Source organism: Cygnus atratus, chromosome 2 (assembly GCF_013377495.2).
Source record: "Cygnus atratus isolate AKBS03 ecotype Queensland, Australia chromosome 2, CAtr_DNAZoo_HiC_assembly, whole genome shotgun sequence".
Taxonomy (NCBI): Eukaryota; Metazoa; Chordata; class Aves; order Anseriformes; family Anatidae; genus Cygnus; species Cygnus atratus.
The window spans coordinates 7,190,054-7,211,045 of NC_066363.1; the positions used below are offsets into that span (position 1 = coordinate 7,190,054).

A 20,992-nucleotide genomic window follows, 5' to 3' on the forward strand; every position below is an offset into this window, starting at 1 on the left:
ATGCAGTTCCTGAGCTTGGTTCTCTGGGGTTCGAGGATTATGCCCAGCATTGTGTGAGAGCGTGAGCTTTGGCTCCGATGACTGCATAAACTAGTTCCAGATGCCTACAAGGAACAGAACGATCAGCCAATGTCACCGCTGCCTGCCAGACTCTTCAGGGTTCAGGATGAATCACTCCAAATCCCAGCTTATTCCCAAAAACTAATTGGGCCAGAGATAAGTGCTGGTTTGACAGCTGGGAAGAACTGTAATGATCACAAATCGTGACAGTTCTTAACAGTGTTATCAAACGCTGATCATTATGGCCAATAAAAACAGGGGAAAAAGAAGTCATATAAAACTCACATAGCTGTGTGGTTTGAAAGCCTACTGTTGAGTGAGGAATGATGAAAATGAGATCTCTCCTCGAAGTCCCTGGGGTGTGAGGAAATGTTACTTAGAAGGTTTTGTGTAATTTGTTTCAGATGTGTGTAGGGAACAGGCAAAACTTGGTGCGCTTGAGGAGGCTGTTGTTGATGCGTCTTGGGACAGCTATTTCCAGAAACTGTGTTTAGAGAAGAGTATTATTTGGTGTTTGTGCTCTCTAATTTCTTTTGTCGTGTGATGGAGCAGCTTGTTCTCTTTATTACTGGAAATGTCTTTTGGTTTATAAAAATCTGCAGAATCAATACCAATGCCAAGGCAGCTATGTCTTTGTAATAAAATGCAACCAGCTAATTAGTCAGCCTGGCCCCAAGTTCAGGACAGCGTATAGATATATCTCACTCTCTCCATCCAGCTGCAGATTAGGGGTAATTATTTTAATATGCACGCCAGATCTGCCACCCTGCCGTCTCCCACACTTGCAAGGGTTGTCAAACGTGTTCCCCAACACTTGAACTGGAATGGGCGTCTGGGACGTCCTTAAATTCTTTGCTTCTTCCCTGATCTGTCATTACCTGGGACCTCTCTTTTGGGGAGGGTGAGGAAGGGAAAGAAACTTGACAAAGGATGGCCTGCATGTGCTGAGCCGTGCTGTGTGTATTGCACTTGTAGCATAAAGGGAAAACTTGAACATAATTAGAAAGCAAAATGGAACTATTTAATGCTGGCTTTTTGTTCAAATTATCTGAAAAACAAAATGGTATTTTCAAAAGGGAAGGAGGGCTCTTATTACGTTGTGTGTGTGTGTGTCTGTGAGCACATTGTGTGCTTGCAAAGTATTACCATATGTTCTGTTTGGTGTGTGATGTTTGTTGTTCACTCTGCCCATCAAACTGTTTTCCTTTTGTAGTTGTATCACCTTCAAACCAACAAATGCCTGGTTGCCCAGGGCCACCCAAGTCAGAAAGGAGGCCTGGTAGTGGTTCGGGAATGCGACTACAACGATCAAAACCAGGTATGACATTCCTGATTATTTGAAGAGCTATCTTACAAATTTCTAATGCGTCTTCCTGCTGGCAAAATGCCGCGGTGTAACATCTCATCAGCCAGCAGGCTGATCCCAGAGCATTGTTCACACTGCAGTGCTGGCAGAGGAGGCTGTGGAACTTAACACTGCCTACTGAGTGCTGGGTATCATAATCTTCTGTCTTTATGGGCTGAATCTCTGTGTGTGGCTGAAGACCGTCCTCAAGAGGCTCCTGACGGGTTTGTAATCTGTTGACTGACAGTTCAGAATTGTTAGAAGCTTTCAGCCAGTTCCTTGTGCTGGACTCAAGGCAGCCTTTTCCTGACCTGCTGTTCTTTGTGCGCTGTGTTACCAGTGGTCTGCTGCTGGCGTGGCTGTAGTTTAGGGTGAATGAACATTTTGTTGCTATTACCAAATAGAAGGAATTGTAAGGAATTTAGAAAATTCTTTGGCTGCAGGTGAATTGCTGATCTGGACATTAACTGGGACGGGATGTGAAAATCTAATAAGAGTTTTTATATCACTGCATGAAGCCTCTGCTATTTTACTTCTGTTCGTTCAGGCAACAGAAATTCAGGACTCCAGAAAAAAAGAAATCTCCAGGGTAGAGAGATCCTCACCTAATGCCTTAAAGACTTAAATCTAGCTAAGAACTATCTTGAGAGTCTTATGATTTAGAAGCCCGTGGCATCCAGGTCTGAAAACTAGATCTCATCTAAAGAGAAAAGTAGTCAAAGACACAAGGTAAATGGAGCAAGAGATGCAATGCAGCATAGCTTTATCAAAGGAGGATTGTGCTAGACTAACCGGGTACTTGATGAAATGGGCAGTAGTGTTCAGGATATGGAAACTGCAAGAGTAGAAGCAGGATGATGTATAGCAATCCAGCAAAGGTTGTGTAGTCTGTCAACTGTCGGGACCTTCTCCTGCCTGTGATCTCACCAGATGAACGTGGCAGAGGAAGCTGGTGCGAGGGTTGTTAGCCAGTGTTGGGGTGAGTGTAGTCTGCTGTAGACACATGGTCTCAGGGACATCTTGCACAGGACTGGACCAAGCAGTACGTTCCTGCACTCAGCCTCTAGAGTACAGATGAAGCATCGCTGTGACCGAGTTGCAGGCCCCTGTTTGAAACCTGGATGAATTGGAGGTGGAATGGGAATCAAGATTTGGGTCAAGGTATGGCCTCTACTGACTGCGTAACTGTAACCAACTGGCGCCAGTGGTTGTACATTCACGGTGCCAAAGGTGCTAAGCTGCCTTCGGAGCCTTGCAGCCTGTGGAGGAGAAAGCAGAAATGACTTTCCTGTGGATGATGTCCACAGTAAGAACAGATGGGTCCCCACAGTTAGTTTCCCTTCTCTTCCATGTGCTGTTTCTAATAGTGAACTGCCACATGGTTGGAGGAGGAAACCTGTTGTTTTTCCCCCTTATCAAAGCCTTTTTCTGATTTTTCTCCTGGAGACAAAACTTCAGTTAGCCTTTTGGTTTAGAGAAAGACAAATTAATGCTCAGATTGTTCATCACTGGCTTTCCTCATGAACCTAGTTTACTAGTGGTAAGCAGAGCAATTAGCTCTCACAGAAAACTGGCTGTGCTGTCTTTAAGAAATATTTTGATCTTCAACCAAGTATGTTAACCAACGCTATGGTATTCTGCCATTATACTTGTTTTACTCTCCTAATAAATCCCAAGAGTACATCAGCCTGCTGTCTTTCACATCTTCTTGACCATTCTTGCTCTAGGTACATAAGAACAATGTAAAGAAAAAGACCACTTAACAACTCCTGCTTATAAAAGATAGCAAGAAACTTCAGTATTGGAAGTTTTTAATTGCCATTTTTAGCAATGTTAGCAGAAAAGGCCAACAACTATACTTTTTGCTCTAGAACCACCTGTTCTATGCCTTTAGCCTTAATACAAAAGCCTGTGTTGGGCCTGGTGAAAGGCAGGTACCCAGCTGTCCTGTCCCCAGGGTGCTCACTTACAGAAACTTAAGAATAACTGGACAATAGCCTTTGATTTTCTTTTTATTATTTTTTAATGAGCATTTAATTGCATTTTGATCTCCTGTAAGCTCTTGGCATCCCGTGGCAGTGAGTACCGCAGGTTAGCTGTGCTTTCTGCGGAAATAATGTGATGCCACTTGGTGACGGTTTCCTTTGAGGCCAGTTATTTTTTTCCCCAAGGAATAAGTTGTCACCATTTATCTCTTTCCAGGCTACTTTTGCTCTGTGAATACTTGGAAAAATACACGGTACTGCTCAGTAAGATGAAGGAGCAAGGTGAACGCTACCTGGGAGAGCGTGCAAAGGGCTGGGAAACAAAATTGGGCCTTCTTGAGACTCATTGGTCACACTCCTTTGACTGGAAGATGGTAGTCTATAATTTTGTAGTTGGAAATAGCACAGGTGGGAGAGGTGAGAGGATTTAGCAGAACAAAGGTCAGTGCAAAGAAGCCTGAAGTAACAGAAATCAAGAAGCAGAAATACTGAATGTGGATTTTGCAAGCTGAAGACTAATGTGGAATGAAAATTTGTAGTTGAGGTGTGGTTGTGTGGAGGAAGTGCCAAGACTGCAAAGTAAACTCTTCTTAAACTCTCCTACTTGAAGTCAGCAGTGTGTCCGACCTCTTTCTGTAAGCGGAACTGAGAACGCATGAGTAGTGCTCACCGTAAGAACTCGGGTGTCGAAGGACACTAGAAAATATTTAAGGACTTGGAAAGATCAGACATCTGCATTTCATTATGAAAGACTGAAGGAGTCTTAAAAAAGCAAGTGTGGATTCTACTCAAAACCATCATGTCTAAGGTTAATCAGATGGTGAGTAGATGTCAAGGATGCTGAAGTGCTTCGTACTAGAGCCTGTTCCAAAGGAAAAGAAGTAGAAGTAGTTACTGATAAACTTGGAAGAGGAGCATCGAAGAATGAAGGTTTTGGAAGGAGGCATAATGGCCAACACGAGACTAACTAGCAGGAGTGTCTGTGATCTGGCATGGGTTTGTCATGCATCTGATGCTTGCTTGCCTTTTCCTGGCCCAAATGCTTAAAGCCAAGTTCCTTTTCTAGAAAATCTCCTCCCAGTCTATGTGTATTTTTTTCTACTCTTGCTTAGAAAGAGGTTATTCTCCTCTGTGCATTTGCTCCACTTCAATAATTCCAGCTTTCTCTAACTTAGCAACATAAAAAGCTTTAAAAATGTGACTGTCGCCAGTCAGGCTGGGAAGTGGCCAGGTCTGTGAGCGTGTGCCTCTGTAACGGGGCTCCGATAGAGAACAGGTTTGGGCAGAAAAATTCAGAAAAGCTGCTCTTCTACTTTTGTAGAACCTCACAAATGTCAGCATGCACACTTCAGTCTCTGATTCTTGAGCAGTCTGCAGAAGGAAGCGCTCACTAAATTCCAAGTCTATCTGTAAGATCTTTCTCCCTCATTCTCTGCATCACGGGTGTAAGTTTGTTTTTCTGCTCCAACGCGTGTCTAGAGTGAGCGTGAAGGAGTGCAAGCTGAGTCTGCCTGCTGCTTTTTCAGCAGATGGAAGAACACAGCTCTGCAGTCCCTCTGACAAACTGCCACACAACGTCAGCAACACTGAAAAATGGAGCAGGAAGCATACATCAGTTTTTTTTGTTTGTTTTTTTAAAACAAACAAACAAAAACCTTCAGGAAAACCTTCAGGAGGACAGTGGGTTTCCTGGACAGACCACCAAGCTCTGCTGGTGACTTTCACAAGTTGGTGCTATATCGTTGTTATACATAAGAAGAGAGCTGAAGTGGATGAACACAGCTGTAGTGATGGAAATCAGTAGGCACAGCTCTTCCTCCTGCTGAGGTGGCTTCTTTGTGCTATTAAGCTGAATTTTTGTCTCTTAAAAACTCTGACTAAATGATGCAGCGGTGCCAACCTAAGCAACAGCTCGTAACTGCTCGAGTACTGGAGCGCTGCTCCTGCCAGCACGGCTCGCAGCAGTGACTTCCCTGCCAAGGGCTGTTCCTGCTGTAGCTGCTGCCTTGCGTGGAGTGCAGCTCCTCAGTGCGTGCCTCCGGCACTAATGCACTTTGCAGACAAAATAAGAGGGTATGCGCGTGAAGCTAGGCCAGTTGGCCAGCCCTGCCTTTTGCTGTGCTCTGAAAGCCAAAGGGCAGGCTGGCGCTTCCATACAGCCTTGAAATATTTGTTCCTTAGGGACAGGGAGCTTCCCTCTGCTGCCTACTGCAGCTTCCTTGGTTTGTTTATTTGCCCTAGCTCGGGGTCATGGGTTTTGATGCAGTTGTCTGTATTGACACGGGACCTTAAGTCTGAAATAGCTAACTCAATTTCTTAAAAGGGATAGTAATATAAGTCATCCTCCTAGGTTAAGACACCATTTGGGGCCTCTCCTCACTTGAATTTCCTCTAGTAGTTCAGCTGGCTGTTACCTATTTACATTAATCACAGAGTGAAGAGTGTCATCTTTTACTGAAGGAAAAAAAAAGATCAGTAACGTGGCCCTGTATCTCTTCATCATGAGTGATATTAAAAAAAACAAAACTCCCCCTGTGCTGTGTAGGGGTTTATGAAGGAAGAGAGTGCCTCCTGCACCAAGGGAGGCAGCCTGAACCCCCCGGTACTAAGTCCAAGTGTTACTAACATGAGAGAGCACAAAGCTGCAGCACCCCCTCTTCAGCAAGCCCCAACCTGCAGCAGTGCGGGTTACCAGTGAACGGTTTTGGTGAGCTGTGGGTGAAGCTGTGCTGCAGAAGCCTTGGTTCCTGCCTCTGTAGCTGAACCCGGTGCCAGAGGGAATGCCCTTGGTGCCCTGGGGCCACGCCATGCCTTAGAGTTGTCCAGGGGGCGTCCTGGGTCTCATCTTGCCCTGGAGCCTGGGTTGAGAGGCAGGGAAAAAGCAAATGCTGGGAAGGGGCCCCTCCTCCTCCTCCTCCTAAATTGTATTTACCCCCAAACTTTATCACTGGTGGTGTGGAGAGAGAGGTTTCTGCATAACACCTGCATCTTTGCTTGTGCTTGAAAATAGAAGCAAGCCCTCATAGTCCGGTTGCATCCCAGTCTTTCTCTTTGACTCCAGTGAAAAGGGTGAGAGCTCTCAGGCGGGTGCAGCGCTCGGTGGCGCTGGGGACAGCAGTTCACGGCGCTTCTCTCCTCGGCAGCAGGATCCGGGCACACTTCCACGTCCACCAAGGGAAATCTGCCCCTGATGTGCTTCCAGGTGGTAGGAAGTGGATGCCCAATGAAAATACCCTGTATCATGTCTGCTATTTTAAAAAAAATAAAAAAATAAAAAATGCCCAGCTGATGGTAGGAAATAAGTAGGAAGGACAAGACAAGCCATCACGTAGAACGGAGGTCTAAAGCCTGGGCTGGTTCCTTACTGGCCAACCTTCTGCTGCTGGGCTTGAGCCTGAAGCCAGGCAAATCACGGACAAAAACCAAAGCAGGGCAGATTGTTTTCTTTGTAGAAAGATTTTCCAACCTATTCCTTGGACTTCTGTGTGATCGGTGCTGTTGTTCCTGCCAGCCTGTAACATCGAGAGCTAAACATCGTCCTGCCCCTGTCAGCAGCAACGTACTTAATAAATTTTGGAGTATGCAAAGGCTTCAGTTACATAATAAAACCCCCACAGCGTGGCTTTGCTTTCCCTGTGTTTGAGTCTAACAGTCTGCAAGGTCCCAGCGATACCCCAGTCTGAATTTAGAACCGTAAGGTGTCCCAGATTTGGGACTTGTATTTCTCTTTCATTAGTTTTCTACCCCAAATGCATAATTACTCTGAATGGCACAGGATTTCACTGCTGTTGTGAGTTCTTTGCCGTTACTCAGCCTCTGATTAACGCGGTGTCACTGCAGTCTCGTCTCCGTTCTCCCCACCTTCACCTGCTGCTGGGGCTTGGTTCTTCTTTCAGCAGGGATAATATTCTGGTGAGTCCTGCTCCGTCTCCCTTTTCTCCTCCTCTTTAATCTTGATGTGCTTTCCTTCTCAGGACAGGGTTTAGAGCAAAAAAGTATGTTAGAGAGCACAGAGCTCCTGAGGCTGGGACAAATGCTAATGTAACAGCTGCATTTCTCCAAGGGAGCCGTTCACTCTGTTACAGTAGGCAGCAGGTTGATGAACGAGCTGCGTGCTTCTTCATCGTGCTGTCCAGCCGAGGCAGCGTCCTGAACCACAGCTCCACCCAGCAGGGGGTGCGTGATCCCATCAAACCACCCAACAAGCAGGGATCAGGATTACTTCTGTTCGCTTGATTTTTTGCTGCCTGGAGTTAGATGCTTTATATACAGCGTGAAACTTGTGCAGACTTCGTGGGGACACAGAAATGGCAAGGAGGGCGCGCGTGCTACAGCACCAGAGCTTAGTCCTGTGGGTCCGTGTTTCTGGAGCAGTAACGGGGGGCTCCATTCCCTCACCGGCAGTGACAGAAGTCGGGGGAAGGGGAGCTGATGGTGGTGAGCAGCGATGCTCCTTGTGCACACAGAGACCTGGCCGGCCGTGCTGCCGCCTGCTGAGCACCCAGCGGGACTGGAGGATGCTGCCCAGCTGCTGTGCGAGGCAGGGGCCTCCCAGCGGGATCAGAACAGTAGGAGCTGTTGGGTATTCAGCCAGGTGGTCTCACTATCGTCCCCTCACTGCAGAGTTCCAGTTTTCCCATACCCCTGTCCCACCTAGGCTGCTTCGAGGTGCAGACCCATCAAAGTTCATCCATGCCTTTGCTTTCTGGCACAGAGATGAGCGTCTCCTGTTGGTTATGGGCAGTCCAGGGCCTCTGCCAAACTGATCTGAGAGAGGAACGGGGACCGGCAGCTCCTGCAGCGTGACCAGACAGAGGGTCCTGCCTCCTCCAGCCCTAAGCCATGTCCAGCAAGCCTTGCCCTGCAGCAGGGTGCAGGCAGCCCAGCCTGCAGCAACCAAAGGTGCCTGGCGGTGTTTTACCCCAGCAGTACGAATACCTGCTTGTGCCACCTTAACACGTGGGAGAGGGCACGCTGATGGCTGCAGCGTGTCCTTGCTGGCTGTTAGAGGTGCAGTGGTTTTCAGCATGACAACGGAAAGCCTCCTGAAGCAGTCATGTAAATTCAGGAACCCAAGCATGATCCTGGGAACACGAATCCGTGAATTCTTGCTTTATCCAGCTCAGCCTTGGAGAGGGGCTGAATTCAGTTCTCGCCACCAGCAGAGCTGCTGGGGTGTTGTGTAGGTTCCTGAGGCGTTTCCGTGCTGATTCAGCTAAAACAAAGTGGATGTGAAGCGGGAGGCCAGGTCTCAGCTTTGGCAGGGCACGGCTAGGAAAAGCAGTCTGCCTGGGGACAAGGCAGAGTCCTGTAGGTGCCTGGGTGTGGGGCGATGCTGTGGGAGGCTGGGAAGGCGCCGCAGCACCGCAGCTGCACTTCGGTTGCTGGAAGAAAGGCAGCAAGCAGTGCACGCGGATCTCTGACACCTGAAAACTCTGCGATAAACTCTGTGATAAAAGTCTTTCTCCTTCTCCTCTCAGGTCTGGGTTTACAACGAAGACCACGAGCTGGTTTTGAATAATCTCCTTTGCTTGGATGTGTCGGAAACGCGCTCGTCCGATCCGCCTCGTCTCATGAAATGCCACGGCTCTGGTGGCTCCCAGCAGTGGACATTTGGGGTAAGCAGCGTGGCTGGCATATTTATAGCATGTTGCTTGGAATTAATGCCTTGACAAGTGACGGTACCGCTAACAGGACATCAGGGTCGGGTTTAATTATGACTATACCTGAGATTACCAAGCCAGATGCACCACACTAGGCCTGGCGCATAGTTGAGGCAGCATCAGCCCCCGTAAGCATCAGTTTCAGCTTCAGTGTGACAGTGACATAGGACAGAATTTTAGGAAATGAATCCCGTCTGTCTTCCTCTCTTCTCCAGAAGAACAACCGCCTCTACCAGGTCTCCGTGGGGCAGTGCATGAAGGTGGTAGACCCGCTTAGCCACAAAGGGTACGTGACCATGGCCATCTGCGACGGGTCCCTGCCTCAGCAGTGGCATTTTGAGAGCTGAGCCAGCCAGCCCCGGAGCGTCGAGCCAAGACCAGGATCCCCTTCAGCCACCTGAGGTCACTCTGGAGGGCTTTGCGAGGAGCCCTTTGCTGCTACCCCCACCACAGCCATCGCAAGGACCCTGCAGAAACATCCCGCTGCGAGGAGCTGCGCTGCGGGCACGAGGAGGGCCGGGCGGTCACCGGACCCGTGTCAGGCGCAGCAGGAACAGCGGCAGCCCTGCTACAGACCCGATGCGGTCCCTTGGACTGTCCTGGATTATTGAACTGTTTTTAAGTAAGAGAAATTATTAGAGTGGTGTAATTTAAATCGTGAGATTTTAGCCTTGTGAATGACAGAAAAGAGTCATTTTTGAGTATTTCATGCGCAGTATCTCATTAATTTACATTTTTTTTAGTATGGTTTTACTGGCCAAATTATTTTACTTTACCTGGAAAATATTTTTATTCCCTTTTATCTTCTGAAAATTGTCATTTGCGGTATTTAAATTTAGTTCTTTTAATTTACAGTTTTAGGACATTTCATGTAGTTTAAATTCTTAGCTGTCATTCGTCACCTCATATTTAAAAAAAAGAAGTAACTATTACAAAGTCTATTTTGATGACCCATGACAGTAGCTGCATTTAAAATAAAGTATCATTTTTTTATTAATCAGCATGGCTGTACTCTTTGTAGCCATCAGACCGGAAGGCACCAGGTAGGAGGCTGATGCAAACCAACATTCACACAATTGGGGTCTTCCCTTGTTTTCACTCCCTTTTTCTCCCAGATGGTTCTTTCTTGCTCTCCTTTGAAGGGTTTGACAGGTAATTTATTTTTTTTTCTTCCTCTCCACTCCTCTGTTTCCTTCCCCAAGTTCCTTTATTTCACTAGTTACCTTTCCTTGCCGTCCTGCTTCAGCCCCAGATACTTCTTCAACGTGTGCGGAAGCTGCTGCAGAAAAGCTCTTCTTACACACCGCATTTTTTTTCCTTAGCATGTGGCCTTATCCATCGTGCCAGAGCCGCCTGCCTTCCCCGGGAAGCACACAGTTCAAATGTCAGCAGCGCTGACAAAGCCTCGCCCTTTAACTCGGGCAGCAGAAACGTTTTCCAGGCACACACATGCTCTGGCATCCTGTTACTGACATTTGGGCAGCGGGAGGCAAGTAATGACAATGTTGGAGTAATTACAGACCAAGCCTTCCTGCGGAGAGGATGGAGTCACCTGGGACAAATTGCATTGGGTCCTTCAGCGGGCAGCCACGAGGGGAGAAGACGTGCAAGAGAGAGACAACGAGCAGGTGAGAGCAGTCCCGTGCTGCTGTGCAGCTTTTTGCCTCGTTCAGCAGGAGCAGAAGCTGAGTCCCAGCGCAGGGAGGAACCAGGTACCCAGCCTTTAGTAATAAACCTCAACAATCGGCTCAAGTGGATTTTCCTGCAGATAAATCACTGTAATGTAAGTCAGATGCCAGCCAGCTCCTTCCTACCCAGAAATGCCCCTGAAAACAACCCCAGCCCCACAGTGGATGCATTTCAGGCCTGGACTGTGCCTCTCACCAGGTCGCTGGGGCCCTCGCAGCAGAGCCTCGAGTCTCGAGGCGGCTCCTGGTGCAGGTGGCCTCCAGCTGAGCCCTGGGAGCGAGGGCCGCACCCAAGCACCGACAGCTCCAGGTGGGTTTGTGCAGGACAGAGCGAGGCCTCTCGTTGCACAGATGCCTGTTTCCATGGGGACCTGGGCGATGTCCGTGCTGCTACAGCGGCTCCCAGCTGCAGGGCAGCTTTTCCTGCAGCCTGTGTCCTTTTTTTTTTGCTGTCAGATTGGCTGTGCACTAGCCTGGCTCTGTCCTTTTTCTGTGCTGTTTTAAAAAAAAAAAAAAAAAAGAACCAAAGTCAAACCTCAGTCAGGCACAACAGATGTTTTATTTATTTACGGTCCGGGTCTAGTGCCACAGTGACTTTTTGACCTTTTGCTGCTCTGTGAGGCAAGGTGGGGGCTGCTCTCAGAACCAGCTCAGCGCACGTGGTCTTCAGGCCTGCAGTAACAGATGAGTCTGTACCTTGATCAGCCGCTGAGCTGCAGCTGGTTTGCAGCTTAATATCAATCTTCTGCCTCCCTCTTGCTAGAAGTACGACTTATTTTTAACCCCACGCTTATTAGCTACATAAAACATTTTTAGCCTTTCCCTTTGAAGGCCAGGTAACCCTCCTTCCTCCAAGTGGCTTGTGGCTGCTCTTCTACCACGTGCAAAGCCAGATGCTGCGTGCAGGTGACATGACCCATCCCCACACTTGTTGTGTTGAGCGCAAGGGCCTGGAGCCATGGCCAGAGCTGGGCAGGGCGGGCGGGGAGGGGGGGGGGGCAGGAAGGGGCTGAAGCTGCCGACGAAGGGCTCCTGTCGCCCACTGCACTGCTGCACGGCCCGAGGCAAAGGGGTGGTTTCAGGAACAAGGCGCCCCAGCAGCGCTTTGGGGTGCAGTGTCTCTGCAGTGAAAGGTTGCTGCTGGCCAAAGCCAGCTCTTGGTCAGTCACCGGCCTGCCTTGGTCAGATTTTGGTGATGAGCCTTTCTACGACCACCCGGCCCCACTCAGTTACGTGGTCGCTGCATGCGTTGCCTGTGACCGGGTGGAATTTAGTTTTCTTCCTATAGCTGAGTGACCGCCAACAGCTGACAGGGATTCGGCTGGGCAGGACGAGCAGGACACCACTCGGGCTGCTTGCGACCAGCTCCAGCTCAGAGGACGAAGGAGGAGAAGCCGAACACAAGGGAATGGCATCGCTTCCACTGCCTCCAGGGACGTGGCATCGCAGAGTAAAACCGAAGGTGCAGGGAGCGTGGGAGAGCAGGGGAACACCACGCACCCACCGCATTTGCCGCTGCTTCTCGCTGCTGGAAACAGACACCGAGATCCAGAAAAAACTAGAAGGCAGACACCCCGAATGAAAACAGGAGGGTAATAATTTATAGATGTAAAATATTTTTATTTGTAAATGCTGATCTTCTAAATCTGTTTCCACAAATTCCAAAACCCATAACACTCTGTATACTTCAAAAAATTCTTTTTTTTTTGTGTTGTTTTTGTTTTTTTGCCAACATTAGATACTATTATACAGAACAGAAAAAACTGTAGGACAAATACTGGTAGGATGTTGGAATATTGTACAAGAGAAGAAAAATATTCAAGAAACAATTTCATACAGCTATTTATCAAGAGAAAAATATATACAATTGATTTATTCTGTAAGATAAAAATACATCATGCCATATACATTACAAGTTCAGAACTGTATTACTGAATATACCAACAGTTTACAGTCCACTTTAATTGTGCACACAAAAAAAAAACTTCATTTTTTTTTTTATATTTAGTCTGTGAAGTGTCAGTACCAGAATTTTAAGTACAAAATAAAAAGCTAACCTGGTTCAAAATGCTGATTAAATTTCTACAAGCAAACACAAAACAGTGTTTATTTTTTTTAAAGAAATGTAAACAAAAACAATCCATACAAACACATCTTTAAATTACATTTTCCAAAACCCTATTGCCAGCGTCCTGCAGCTGCAAGCACATTACATCTAATTTTTTTCCTTGTTTTCCTTTTAAGAAGGCTATCATATCAGACTTAAGCTCCAACTACATGATTCTATGCTGTTTACATGATTTAATGTAGGCTGAACAGTCACCTAATCTTGACTACTTTTGCTGAAGAAAAAACGATGTTCAGCCTCTATTTTGGGTGGTTTTAGCAGTTATTCACAGTTATCACAAATTTTAAGCACAAAAAACCTGACTTAAGAAATAGGGATGCAACAATATAATACAAATAAAATTAATCTAAATTACCCAAACATCTACAAAAGTCTTATTGGTAATATACACGCCCTGTACCAGGCTTAAGGTTTACTTAAAAAAATTCTAATAGACCACAGTTGAGACTGCTTGAAACATAAAAAACCCTCTCTCTTTAAATTGAGATTTTGGTTATTCCGTAATTGTAATCACATGTCTGTTAATACATGAGATCATATTGTAACATCCCTATTGACATTTTATAATAAGCACCCGAACTGCTGCAGAGTCTGGTAGCATTTGGTCAATAACTATTTTTATACTGTATTTTTTTTTCTCAAAATATTTACACTTTTGTACAAAGTAACAGAGTTTGTTAGTTCTGCAGGTAACAGCAGCAGCTTGGCTTTCTTCTAACTTTCTTTTTAAAAATAGCTTCATTCACTTATTCAATAATAAATACAAAAAGGTTCTCTTATTTTACAGAAATCAAAAACTACAATAAACTGACTCATGGAATCAAGTATTTAAATGTATTTTAGTGCAAGTTATTTTTCCCTTAGCTCTATCCCTAAGGAAGTCGTTTCAGTACATTCCTTGTTCAGTGGTGTCTACTTTTATTTAAAATTTTTCTTTAATTAGAGGGCCTGCCCCTTTATCAAATAAGGCTGTGGCCAGCACTTTGGACTTCTCCCTTTCGCTGGTGATTTCAGTCTTACATTCATATATGCCCACCTGCACTTCCGCAGGTCAGCCATCAGTTCTTTGCCCAAGTTCAACAGTTTCTCCTTAGTGAGCTCAAAAACAAAAGTGCTGGACCATTCTGTTAATTCAGTTTAACCTCCACGTGTCTGGAAAGTTAGCTTCAGATTTTGCCGGCTTGCTTCTGGTGCTTGTTTTTCCTTTTTTTTTTTCTTCTTTTTTTTTTCTTTTTTAAATACTTGAGTAGAAATGTGTACTTCCAGAAGTGATTTTTTCTTCCCTTCAAAAAGGCAACAATTTTATGTCGACAAAATCAAAATGTGAATCACTTCTTCCTAGGGACAAGCAACCCTCAAAAGACAGCAAGGAATGCATTCTAGTTCATCCATTTTCGGCAGTTTACAGCTCCACAGTGACATGGAATCTTGTGCTGGTCATCTTCAAAATCAAACTTATAGTCATAGCAAAGCTGGAAAAAGATGCAGGAGAGAGGTTACAAAAAATGGATTTACTACATCTTCCCTTGTACCTACAGTTTAAATGCATCAAACATTGCACCTGTAGGAACTGGCAAGATTTAACATGGAAAAGGGGAAGGGAAATGTCAGTCTTCCCCACCACAGCATAAACAATTGGTGCTACTGGCTGTAGGAATTGGGTAGATATCTAGAAATGGACATAAGTGGCAACAGTGATGTAAAAACAAAGGAGACAGCCCTACCTCCTCCCCTTTCTGAATTCTCCTGCTGGAGCTAATGATGATTTTGTGTCCTCTCTCAAAAGTTACCACCTCAGCCACGCAGTTAGGTGCACACGAATGGTTGATATACCTACAAAAACAGAGTTTGAAAAAGGTAACCTTTTAAGAAAATGCATCATTTGAGACAAATCTAAACCAAACCTTAGAATGACCTTAGCTTCAGGGGTGCATTGACTTTCCAGATAAAATTATATTACTCTGTACTTGTTTCTTTACCTAGAAAATGCCAAAAAAAAAAATAAAATGTTAAAAAAAATCCACTTTCTTCACAGCTGCCATGAAATACAATCAAAGATGAGTAAAGCTAATGAAAAAGACGACATTATTTCAGTGGGACGGTCTAAAGACTGAACGTGCCAGCCTGCAGAGTAGAGGCCATTGAGAAAAGCACAAACTTGAGTCCCTCAGCAAGCGGCCCCCAAGGAAGGGGACAGGGACAGCTCTCCAGAACGAGGCCAGGGATCTCTCCAGAGCCACCCACCTTGCAGGACCTCCTGTCAAGGTAGCATCGATGACGTGGTCATTGTCAATGCGGAACATGTACACCCCGCGATTCTGGAAAGAGGAATTGAGAAAAAAGTAGATTTTAAATAATTGTCGATGATTAAAAGAAAGCAGCAACGTGGGTTATCTCCAAGTGCTCCATAAACATGGTCAGACACCCACTGGCTCACTGGGGACAGAGTGGTGATGCACACACCTCATCTGACAGTTGCATGCTACCATTAACCTCACTGATTTTTGAGGGATTGGATGGGTCATCAACACACATCTGTCAAATTAGTATTTCCCTCCCAACAGTGTACTAATAGCTCGGGTTTCTTCAAGTGCTTCGCCAATGTGTATCAACTGTTAGAATACTGCTACGTTACGCAAAGGAAATTGCTTTAAATTTAAAGTTCTCATTAAAAATTGAGGTCCTGACATCTCTCTAAAAGCTTTTTCTTTTTCCTCCAGGAATGAGAATATGCATTACCTGCCTGGCTAGGGTGCTGCGAGGTTTATTAAACATTTAAGTACTCTGGGGTCCTTTGATAAGAAAACTGTAGCCTCCTGTGGCTGTACTTCTAGCCTACTGCATTTAGAGCACAGCAGCACACAGAACTGAGGGGACCTGACTCCTGTTACCTGCTGCAGCCACGTCTCACATCTCTTCATGATCCACAAATTCATCCAACAAACAGCGAGCATTTGTCTTGCGATATGAATGATGGAATGGGGAAGGGGAAAGAAACAGTGAACAAACACCAGCCCGTACCTGAGATTCATAAAGCTTCTCTTTCCTGTTTGCTACTTCATTGCGGATAATAGTTCCAATATATTCAATGACCATAGTGTGCTTTTCAATGTCTCTAGCAGCATACAAGCCCAGGCCCTACAAAAAACACATAGTGATTTAGAATTTCATAATAAATTTACATTTACACTGCATTCCTCACCATGCCCCAAAACCATTCCTGCAGAAAATCACGTGAAAGAAATTTAAAACTAACCAGAAAGAATAAAATAGCAAAGAAAAGCAACTCATGTTGTAACAGTCCGGATGAAAAACTCAGGTTTACAGAAAAAATTTAAGATGCAATAGAACATACTTGGCTCCTGTCTAGGTGAGAAAGCAGGCTTCTCTTATACCTCTTATACCTTATGACTGATTGTGTGGAGATTACAAATTCACTGAAAAATAAAGTAGGTGCCTCACAAGAACGGAGAAACATAAGAGGAACACAATAGCACAGTTAAGTCCAACCTAAAACAAACAACAACCATGTTCACACACAGATATAATGAACTTTTTGCACAATAGTCTGTGGAGCAAAACCACAAACAATTACATGGAAATCGTAAGAAACCCATTTATGAATGCAGTCAAGTGTTGAACTCTCTGTGCTGTTTCATACCACTTTACTCAGCTTGGTCTGGGTATGTCATGCTTCTACTGCATATTCATGTATTCATTTTTACTATCTTTTCGAGAAATATGGACAAAACCACCTTGAAAGGAAGTAATGCATTTTTCTAGATGACAGTAACAAATTATTTTTTAAGGTATTTACAATAATTATTAAGAAATAGTGCTTGAGAGTCTTATGAAGTGATTTGCCACGTACAAATCGCCAAATTTTGGTACAGACTTGAAGGAATATTGCAATTGTTTTGTTACATTTTTAATATAAAACAAATATAAAAATAATTATATAATAATTATTTATATAAATATATCCAATTAGATTAAAATATAAATTATTTATATTAAAATTATTTATATTAAAATAAATGAAAAATATGTATGTAAAATATATGTATATAAAAATACAAAGTCTAAATACAAATTGGTGTAAGAATTTCCTCCGATGAGAACTGACCTGAATGCGAGAGCGAGCCAGATACACATTGGACTTCCATTCAGTTTTCATTTTTCGGTACTGAGAGGACTTGGAATGGACGAACTGCTTACTGTAAGGCGCATTCAGTTCTCCTGTAACTGTGCTCTGAAATGACTTCGATGTGCTGGTGCTATTCAAGGTGTGAGGCCTGTAGGAATTGGGCATATAACAGGAAAAAATACAAAACAAACTGAAGATTTCTCCGAAAACAGCCACAAAGCCAATTAAAAAATTCTTTTAGACGCACACACACTTAAAGCCAGCTAGCATAGACGACACAGCAATCCCGTTGATTTGGGCATGCACATACACAGCCAAAGACGACAGGGTTTGTAAGCAGCAGACGAAAGCACAAATAACCCTAAGCAGCCTATAAACCCTGGGCTGTACTATGTGAAATTAAAACAAAATACCTTAACACAAACCTCTTGACATGGGTACTCATTTTAGGCTCGGCACGGGCACAGCCCGTGGGGTTGATAGCAAGAGGAAGTTCCATTAAGGGGTTTCGGCCATAGCGGAAAGTGTAATTCTCACAGGCCTCAACCCCTGGAAGCTGCAAAAGAACAGACACAAAAAGAAAAGCCAAGTAATTATCAGTTCACAGCACATAATGAGATGTTTCATTATCCACACTTCCTCCTGCTCCCTTTCTCATGTGTGTATGAGACAGCCAACAATTCTGGGTGATCCAGCAAGAGCTGTGATGGTGAAGACTCACCGATTCGGCAATCCTTGCCACCGCAGAGACTGTCAAACCAAAGAGGTCTTCACCCTTCAAGTAGCCAGGAAACAGCTGGAGCATTTCAGACTCTTTTCTAACAGAAGCAACAGGCTCCAAGATTTTATCCCACACACCTACACAACCATATGGGAAAGAATTACATGGATCAAAAAAATTAAAAGTCCACTGTACTGGTTTTAAAACTAACGCCTGAAGATAGCAGGAACCAGAAACTCATTCTGCAAAGGTGTTTTGTTGCTGTCAAGGCCAGCGTTTCAAAAGGGAAATGGGGAATGATCTGATGAGACACTATTTTGTCTTGAACGAATTCCAAAGCAGCATAATACTTCTGCGGTACCCTTCCTCGCTTCTCAGGAAGGGAGCGTTTAGTATTCGTAGCATGGAAACCTTCGGTTCTCTGACAGCAATAAACATTTCTCTCCAGGGAACCAGGGGGCTTTCTGAAGTTACAGAAGAGATTCTCCTTAGAAACCCTGCACGAGGTTGCTAAAAAGTTACCCATGTGTCCTTTTTCCATAAATGGATTACAGTCAGCACTCAGCTGCACGGGGAACATTCTGCTGAGGTTTACCTGCATAGAGCAGGGCCAGGCGTATCAGCACCCACAGCACAAAGTGGTTAAAACCCAAAGCGTTGCAGGTTCCCAAGACCTGCCATATGTTTATCCTCTAACGTGCTGTTCCTCACGCAGCAGAGTCAGTGCTTCCAGTCCTAAGAACAACTTGGGAACCTCGCTGTCCTTTTACTGCATATAAAACTCAGCATGACTGATTTGAAGACAAGTGTGTAGCAATATCATATCTAAACAAAGTCATTTTTCAGGAAAGAAAACTTGTACTAACGTTCTTACTATTGAATTTTAACCTCAGCTGAACCCGTAACAAATCGTCTTTTATTTGCAGCCTATATGGCTTCTTCAGAGGTGTCCTCAGTCTTTAGAGTGTTAAATTAAAAATGGATCCCAGAAGCTCCCTCTAACATTGCAATGTCTGAATTAGAGCAGTGTCTGCAAAATTGGTTTGAAACATTTATCACACGTGATAAGTACCATTAGTAACAAACAGCAGACCCACAAAAGTCATCACCTTTGTTGACAAAACTTACCTTTTGGTGTTGTGTCCATGAGAACCAGATCTTCGTGGCCTTGCTCCACAACCTTGATGACAAACAATGGAAGCCCGTCCTTCTCCTCGATCGAACAGAGATAGCGACAGCGCCTGTTAGCGTATCTCATGCTCCAGTACAACCTGCTGGCCTCATAGCCCACGGGGAAGAGCGCTTTCGAGGAGTGAAATGCCTGCATCTGCTGCGGCAGCAGCTGACCAACGGCGTGGAAAATCAGGCTTCCCACACGGAAAGTGTGGTCGCGTTCTCCTCGCTGCACGATGCTAGCGATCTGCCGCACCTCGTCGCGCTGCACGTAGACCCTCCTGAAGACTGCAAAGTAACTGAGTTCTTGCTCATGAGTTCCCTTTGGTTTGTGCATGGGGCAAAGCATGGTCTTGTCTTTAAAAAACATGCATTGTGCTTTAATGGCACAGGTAAAGTGATAAATATTGGTGCACCTTAACCTGTGACAACCGCTGGTGGCACCCATTTTGTGACAGAACATGCATTTCATCTGCAAGCCTCTCCGCAGTGCTAGTTCCACGTTTATTAAGGCACCAGCTTGTGTCTCGTAGACTTCTGTAGACCAAAGAGCACAGTTCAAATGGACCCAAAGGTCTAAATCCAGGTTCAGAAGCCTTGCTGGTCCATCAGTTAATCCATCACCTTCCTCGTGACAGAAGCAACATTTTCTGTAGTCTTTAAGCACAGGATCTGGTTTAAGGGTTGTGCCCAACTTTTTGAGAAATTCATCTATTTCTTCTTCACAAGGAGGTTTGAATGATCCTTTAGGAATCACAATCTGAATGCTCCATTTCTTCCACTTCATTCCTTTCCATTTCTTACTTGGAGGCCGACAGTCATCAAGACTACTGTGTATTGCTTTTAACCTAGGTTTTAGTTTCACCGTTACCTTAAGCTCGTCCGGTTTCGCCTCTACCTTGGCTGCTTCGAATGCAGGGGGGAACATGATTGGGGGTGACGATGGTGGAGACGCTTTTTCCTGCAACTGAGGCAGACAATGGACATCCAAGGTGGAGATGTTGTTGCTGTACTGATGGAATGCTTTGGGTGGCCTCTCCTTCATCGGTGAGTGCGGCAAAGATGGAACCGACTCCTGGTAAAACAACAGAAAACTCTTAAGAAGAAAATCCCAAACCATTACGCGTGTCTTGAAAACTTTCAGGTCAGAACTGAACTGAAGAGGCTACTCTGAATGCCTAAAATCGTGATGCAGCGACAGAGAAAGATGGAAATTACCTTCACCTGTTTTATCCCAGCTTGTGCTGGGATACAGAGCACTGAAGCTCCCCCAGTTAACCCAGAACACAGCATCCTTTAAAACTTCCCAGGAAAAGCAAATAATCCTGCGTACAGCTTTTGAATGAAACACTACTCAAATGCTCTAGAGGTAATTGAGGGATTTACATTTTAGGTATTTTCAGAGTTCTGTTATGACACAAAATAACCGAAAATATGGGTCACAGAATTAATTCAAAGAACAAGAAACTTGTTACTTGCTAGAAGGGGAAGTCTGGGAATTAATGCCACATATTTTTCCTGGAAACAAGTGACAAGGAAATTCCTGTACAGCTCTGCATTAGTCATATACCTTGAGGTCTTAACTATTCAGTTACAGTAAACAAGAATTAAACCTACAGAGATTTATTAAAAAAAAGGAGAACAAGAACAAGGGAAGTTTAAATTAAAAGTGCCTGATGTGGTTTGTGTGATTAATCTTGAAAGAATAAATGAAAGGATTAAGAGTCTGAATGTGACATGTAATTAACTTAATTATGTATGTGGCAACACACTTGTCCAAGCACGTGGACGTAAACATTTTTATCTCCTTATCCAGTATTTTGTTGTTTCTTTTGAAAAAATAATTTAGATGCATCTGAAGGAGGGTGGCATATTCTACAGTAAGCATATGACTATGTGAGAAGTCACTAATTAGGTAATGCTTGAAGCACGTTGCCCATTCCGTCCACTGGGTTAGGAAAAAATGTGGGTTTGCACTACCCAAAAGTAGAAACCAAGCTAGTTAAAAGTACTTGAACGTTTTTATCTATGAGAAAATAAACATCACGATTATTTAGTCCTGAGTGAAGACTATTTCATTTA

At 44.7% G+C, this 20,992-nt stretch overlaps 2 protein-coding genes across 4 annotated transcripts in view; one reads left to right on the top strand and one right to left on the bottom strand.

Moving 5' to 3' along the window:
• The window catches only part of GALNT11 (polypeptide N-acetylgalactosaminyltransferase 11), a 45,572-nt gene extending 35,519 nt beyond the window's left edge, over nucleotides 1–10,053 (top strand). Inside the window, exons 10-12 of the mRNA XM_035554356.2 lie at nucleotides 1,274–1,378; nucleotides 8,871–9,008; nucleotides 9,269–10,053. Coding sequence (XP_035410249.1) covers nucleotides 1,274–1,378; nucleotides 8,871–9,008; nucleotides 9,269–9,400 — 375 coding nt within the window. The 3' untranslated portion in view covers nucleotides 9,401–10,053. The remainder of the gene's footprint in view (nucleotides 1–1,273; nucleotides 1,379–8,870; nucleotides 9,009–9,268) is intronic.
• A 2,290-nt stretch (nucleotides 10,054–12,343) lies between these two features.
• KMT2C (lysine methyltransferase 2C) overlaps nucleotides 12,344–20,992 on the bottom strand; it is a 199,600-nt gene continuing 190,951 nt past the window's right edge. For 2 of the 3 annotated variants that reach the window (XM_035554351.2, XM_035554349.2), the window contains 8 exons: nucleotides 18,866–19,985; nucleotides 17,738–17,874; nucleotides 17,430–17,572; nucleotides 16,996–17,164; nucleotides 15,891–16,007; nucleotides 15,114–15,187; nucleotides 14,594–14,702; nucleotides 12,350–14,341 (listed from right to left, as the gene is read on the bottom strand). In XM_035554351.2, coding sequence (XP_035410244.1) covers nucleotides 14,249–14,341; nucleotides 14,594–14,702; nucleotides 15,114–15,187; nucleotides 15,891–16,007; nucleotides 16,996–17,164; nucleotides 17,430–17,572; nucleotides 17,738–17,874; nucleotides 18,866–19,985 — 1,962 coding nt within the window. In that variant the 3' untranslated portion in view covers nucleotides 12,350–14,248. Of the gene's footprint in view, nucleotides 14,342–14,593; nucleotides 14,703–15,113; nucleotides 15,188–15,890; nucleotides 16,008–16,995; nucleotides 17,165–17,429; nucleotides 17,573–17,737; nucleotides 17,875–18,865; nucleotides 19,986–20,992 lie in introns of all 3 variants that reach the window. The other variant, XM_035554345.2, reaches the window with a different exon arrangement.